The following is a 6577-nucleotide window of genomic DNA, read 5'->3' as shown; positions in this document are numbered from 1 at the left end:
ACCATTATTTTTGGGTACCGCCACCATATTTGCATATGGTGCCGTGGGTATGTTACAACAATCGCCATATCCCTGCGCCAACCGTTGTGCAAGAAAGTAAGTTTTGACAGAAAGTAAATGTGCTGGGAGTCAGTATAAAATAACCAATAGTTAATTAGCCACCTGATCAACCCATAATCCCCTAGGGCTTCTCATACTAACTTTTATCCTTAACGAACTTACGCATTTTTCAAACACAGATTTCTTGCAAGTTTTATTAAAAAGATGTTTAGGGCTTGTTGCTTTCTTTGGGGTATGCTTTTCGGCTCTGATGCTAACTGTGGCAAAATCATCCAAATTTACCTTGCGAAAGTGCAATCAATGTCGCCTCAAATGCGAACGAACACTTTAATCGAATTAAAATGGTAGTCTGTTGGGTTTCACCCGATAAAACCACGTGTCTCAATCGAAACAAAGCATACTCACACGAAGACGAGTCCAAAGATTACAACAATCTAGATAGATTATTATAAAATCACAACGAACACCTCAAGAACTGCTCAGGTTTTCACGCAATTGACATAAAAAAAGCTAAAACTGAAACTTAAATGAATTTTTAACATAGGAAAATATCACTGAAAAATTAAGTAAAAATACTGTAAAATCATCAAATTGCATCTAGTATTTAAATAAAATAACAGGAGGCACAATTGCATAGTAGAAATTTGAGTTGCTTCACAAGTTTGGATTTTAACAATAAACAACAATTATATGAGTTTAAATAAATGCATGACCATGATGCTCAATTATGCACAAATGATGCTCATGTTAACATGTTAATCTTGTTTTTAACATTTGGGTCGTGTCAATCTGTATCTCTCATTTGCAATTTCATGATTAGTTCGTATGGGCCGTACTAAGTTATGTGAATTATTGCGTGTACATATACCTATCTTTATTCTTTAACCATCCTGGACAAGGATGTATAGTCCATCTAACTTTCCTTCTCTTCCTCCATCCTTTTCACTTTTCGGGACACTTCCGCGTCCCTTTGTGCCAGCTGCGTGACCTCGTCGGCGGTGAAAGGTTGAGGCAATTCGCAGGGCTCATAGTCAGCGATATGCTTCTCCATAGACTCCATCATGAACTCACGAGCGCGGCCGCGGGCCGAGCAGGCCATGGACTCGAGGCAGAGCTCGGTGGCGTTCATCGGGACTGTGGGCCTATACCGGAGCAGCCGGGCGTAATGAGTGAGCAGGTGCAGCATGTAGTCGTACACGTAGTCCATGCTCAATTCGTCCCGGGCGAAGTTGCTACCCTCCTCGCCCATCCGCTGCGACTGTTCCGGGTGAGCGTTGCCCCAGTCGACGGCGAACTTGATGGAGGGGCACATGCGAGCTGCGTCGATGGGCCAGTAGTGCTTGCCGGCGACGAACCCCCGCGAGAAGAAGTCGCGGAAGGGTGTGTCGACGCGAAGCATTGGGGAGCCGCAGGCCAGGATGTACTTCTGGCTCACTGACCACCCTCTCCCCTGCGCATAGATCTTGTACCTGCATACAATGATCCGAATTTAAGCACAACGTTTTAGAGAAGAAATGTTCAAACACAAAACAATTAGGCTGCACGCCTGCACGGAGATTTGGCACCTGTAGTTGCATTGTTTTGCCAAATTGGAGTCTTTGAAGCCATTTCGGTTGGCATATCCCCAGTCCTGCCTGAAGAGCCGCGCGTTCCAGTCCTTTCCGCTGTCGGAGGCGTTGCAGCGCATGAGGTCGCGGCGCAGCCCGCAAACATTGGGGTTGCCCTTCCAGAACGCGTAGGGCTCCCTGTCCAGCCAGGGCGTGCGCCGGCTCTCGCGCGCCACCTCCTCCAGGAACGGCGCCCACGGCCGGATGTTCACCTCGGGCCAGCCCCAGAAGGTCCAGTCCGGGAACGCGATGTCGAGCGCCGCGTCCTCCGTGCAGTACATGAAGAGCGGCGGCGCCTTGGACTGGTCCGGGTAGGCGGCGGCGCGCACCTCCGGGATGTCGCCGCAGAAGAACATGAGATCCAGGTCCGGGACGCGGCCCGGGTAGCGCGCCATCAGCTGGAGGATGCCCCACAGCGTGAACACGTCCCGGGTCTGGTACGCGCGGTGCAGCTTCTCCACGTACGCGCGCCCGGACACCACCACCAGCCGGAACGTCGCCTTGTCGCGCACGCTCTCCACCGCCTCCCGCGTGATCCCCGACTCGCGCCACGGCGACAGGTCGGAGTGGATGTACCGGAAGTACTCCGGGCACGTCGCTGATGGTGCCGGACGCTGATCGGAGGACGGTGGTGCTGTTGGCGACGGCGATGGGGACACTGCTGCTGCTCGGGGGCAGGCGGGGAAGGCCGAGGACGTCTCGTTGCCGCAGGTGAAGGGGATCGGGACCCGAACTAGCCCGCCGGATGGCGGGGCATGGTGTGGTGGTCGTCCATTTCGTCCACGGCCAGCAGCTCCGCTGATGCCTAGCAGAAACGACTGCAGGCATCCACGCATATCAATTTGTATGATCTGTTTGATTATACTATTCCTAGCTCGACATGATGTAATGCTATCAGAAATCTCTTGCATAATTTTCTTATTTCAGTGATTGCTGTATAATCATCAAACATCAACTATGCTGCCATCGAGTTAATTCCTATTCCACATGGTATCATGAAAAGTGGAGATTGCCTACACTTCGACTTTTGTAGTTCTAGTTCAATGGTTGAGGTTTTTTACATACGTCGGCCATCATTTGATAAACTATAATAAACCAATTCAAATGCTTACATGAGTAGTAACTAATTAGTCTACTATCGTTGTGTAGATGCGGAAAGTCTATCCAGATATCCTAGTTAGGAGTTACGAGCACTATCTGTTCCCGAGGGTCTACGGTTATGCGTATAGATGCGGTAATAGTCTATATCCGATCCGGATAACTAGTTTAGAACTCACGACCACTATTGTGGGCTCAACGTCTGCGGTAATGCGTATAGATGCGGAATAGTGTCAATTTTCTTAATCCTTATAACTAGCCTAAGACCTACGCAGGCATTTGACTATACCCGGTCTGACTGACTTCACGGTGAAACACGAATAAAAATGCACGGCACGAAACACACATATTTACTACTTTCAGTGTGCAGCTGGAAGCTGGCGTATCTGAATTCTCTTGCTCAATCTCACCAATTCAAAGGCTGCTATCATGAAATATCAATTCAGACTCGGTCGATGAATCGAATTAATTTGATTCATAGGCAAATATGTGGTAATATCGCTCTTTTCACCTCAGATCAAAAACTTGTACGCCTTTTGATACGCTGTAATCCAAACACTACGCAAGTCATAGGTTGACTTGGGACTGCATGATCAGGCACGATTTTAGGAGTAGTAATCAGCACTGAGGCAACGGCTGCTGCATGAGCTGTGATCGCTTTGCCCCCAAGACACGGGTGCAAACGTGGAGACATTATTGCCAATATACTAGGAATCTAGGTGCCGGATTTACTACTAGGGATTGGATCTCAACTCCTAATGACGTTTACTTAGATCGGAGTATGCACTACTCCACGCGCACTAGTAACATCTAGGCATCGAAAAGAAGAAAATCACAATATTTTGAAGAAAGTTGCGACTAAGTGGGTACGAGCTACTAAACTAACTTTAAGAGGGTCACATCGAATGTTCGGACACTAATTAGGAGGACTAAACATGAGCTAATTATAAAACTAACTGCAGAACCCTTATACTAATTCGCGAGACGAATCTATTAAGCCTAATTAATCCATCATTAGCAAATGGTTACTATAGCACCACATTGTCAAATCATGGACTAATTAGGCTTAATAAATTCGTCTCACGAATTAGACTCCATCTGTGCAATTAGTTTTGTAATTAGACTATATTTAATACTCCTAATTAGTATCCAAACATCCGATGTGACAGGTACTAAAGTTTAGGAGTGTGTTCCCAAACACCCCCTAACGAGAGGGGATAAGCTTTGTTAGACCTCCATCTATTACTGTGTACGTACATCGAGCTCAATGCACTAAGAACTTTGAAGTCACCGCAATGGAGTTTGCTTTGCAAGTTTCCATGGCTTGAATTTTTATATATATTACATATATAATAACAGAGCTAGCTAGGATGTACTCCCTCCGTCTCAAATTATATAGGTCATTTAATTTGATTTTTCTAGATTCATAGATTTTTTTATGCACCTAGATATAGACTATTTCTAGATACATTGCAAAAGTTACGGATCTTAAACATCAGAAACTACCAATAATTTGGGCATGTCACGCTTTCCTTGTGAGTGCGAATATGTATCCAGGGAATGCAGCTAACGAGTTACCTGATTAGTGAACACACGTAACTAAAGGCAGTTTCAACAACCAAAACTGAAGTTCTATCTGGGGTTTGAAAAAACACCTTTTTTAATGGATCGTTGCTTTGCATGAAACAAATGCAAATACTGGACAATTAGTTCATCACTAGCTCACGTAATGAGCACCAATAATCACGGTTTTTGTGTGTTTCCATGTAAAACTAGCAGGAAAACGAAATGGTTTAGTTAATAATTAACTTGTGTCGGAGAGACTTACAGATGAGCTGAGGTGGACCCACCCGCTGCTGGTGGTGCCGTGGAGCAAGGCAAGGACGACGAGGACGCCCATGACCAGCCCGACGATGCTCCTCGTCGGAAGCGCCTTCGTCCGCCACGGCTTTGCTGTTGACGACTGCCCCTGCTCGGTTTGATCCACCGCCATCGATCCGGTGCTGTCGTGCTTGCACCGTAGCGCCGCCCCATCATCGTTTTGGCACGGCGGCAGTGGCGGTACCAACGCAGCCCTCTCCTCTTCGTCTTCGTGGGTTGCAGCTGCTGGTCCCTTCTTCATATCGCTATATCAATCAAGTATATGGGGAGCAAGTATACGCAAAGCTAGCCGATCCGAATCGGATATGCAGAGGTCGAGCTTGCTGCAAGACAGACGTATATATGGCTAGAAGAAGCTAGGCCAACGCTCTTCTATTATTAGCAGACGTGTAGTTTAAGCAAGAACAATTGTTTATCTTCAAGTTTCTAACACGTTAACAAGAATTACATGCGCATATTATTGTTTTACTTCCACACGTCACAAAAGAGCATAATTTTGAATATTGACATGGTCGCGGATTAATTTGACCACTGATTGTGCTGGTGTAAAGTAAGAAACGTAGAGAGGTTCCAATATTATGAATTAACAAAGTTCATCAAGAGCATTCATAAGTGTTCTAAACAGCTGTGCAAGGCAAAGACTAGACCCCAATCATCTGTAACAGTATATAAAGCTCAAGCTGTACAAATTTAATAAAAACAGGGTATACCTTTGTACAGCATGGATCATTATATCTTCTATAGGAGTATTCTTTCAACGTTTATATAGTATGCATAAGGAACAAGTGTATTGTCGGTTCTTACTTTATACTAATTCTACTAACAAAATTTGCATGTGTGTACAAGTGTAAAGCTTGTGTATGAAATAAATAAATAAAAAGAACATGTGGAACAACGAATAAGGTTGTGAACAAGATAGATAAAATATCTTCCCCAAGGCCAAGGTTCACTCGAATCGAATACACTTCTATTACACAAAAAACATAATCAAATTATGGAAGCAGCTATGCGCTTGCTCAGCCTTTTCTCTTACTCATGCTGTCATCAGTCTAAGTAGTTGACCGTCTTCTCGGATGCACTACATCCATGTACCCATAAGGTTAAACTAACCACCTCATTACAATCAATCTTTGTGAGATCCTATCTTTGTGATACATATGGAATTGAATGAATAATGCACTGATATAGAACAAATAACACATATGGGTACCTTATACTGATATAGACCAAAATAACACACATGGGTACAAACGTTCATGTAATAGATAGATATCAAGATATCCCTTCAAACCGAGGGAAGAAAACAGGCAGTAGCCTATGATCTTGTACATGTGGATTAACATAGGGGGTATCAACACTGTTAAACAGGATTTCACCGAAGATGAAGGCCAAGAAAATCCCAGGAGAGGTCAAGCTGACCAGCGCACTACCCGGAGCCAATCGGCTCAGGGTGGTTCTCTCCCTTCTTAGCTTCGCTTGCAGTGAACCTTGCAGTGCTATGATCTATGGTCTATTCTCTTCCTTTGTGTGGTGGTTGTTTGAATAGCAAGAAATCGAAACCTCGACCCTTAGATGAAAACAAAGTATTGATATTAGACAGGGCATTCTATGTTGGTGAAGGGATTGATCTTGACGTGGAGTTAGCATAGAAAATCTCATCTTAATCCATGGGGTTGTGCCTAAAATGGGCTCCTGCATCCTGATCCATCCCAATGTTTTCCCCGGCCCAAACCCTAACCCCTGTGTTCTTGATTTTGAACGGATTCTCAGCTAAGGAAGGCTCTGCAAGGGTGTCCGGGGGGGAAGACGACCTGCTTCATTCGTATTGGAAAAGGGGATCTGTACAGTGCGTGGTTTCTTCCTTCCCCTCTTAGCCCTTACATGTTTTCCATATCTATGGTTTGGATTGGCGGTTTCTGGTAAATATTTTT

At 45.0% G+C, this 6577-nt stretch overlaps 1 protein-coding gene across 1 annotated transcript; it reads right to left on the bottom strand.

The window, feature by feature from the left end:
• Positions 1–807: 807 nt before the first annotated feature.
• LOC101778511 (O-glucosyltransferase rumi) lies at positions 808–4930 on the bottom strand. The gene is made up of 3 exons (XM_004963822.2): positions 4594–4930; positions 1626–2485; positions 808–1529 (listed from the first exon to the last, which is right to left on the bottom strand). The coding sequence occupies exons 1-3, from the start codon at positions 4885–4887 to the stop codon at positions 974–976; spliced, it is 1710 nt and encodes a 569-aa protein (XP_004963879.2). The 5' UTR covers positions 4888–4930; the 3' UTR covers positions 808–973.
• Positions 4931–6577: the final 1647 nt, after the last annotated feature.

The sequence above is a fragment of the Setaria italica genome, chromosome III, assembly GCF_000263155.2.
Source record: "Setaria italica strain Yugu1 chromosome III, Setaria_italica_v2.0, whole genome shotgun sequence".
NCBI lineage: Eukaryota > Viridiplantae > Streptophyta > Magnoliopsida > Poales > Poaceae > Setaria > Setaria italica.
The sequence above is the reverse complement of the archived record's forward strand: the minus strand, read 5'-3'. Positions and strand labels throughout refer to the sequence as shown.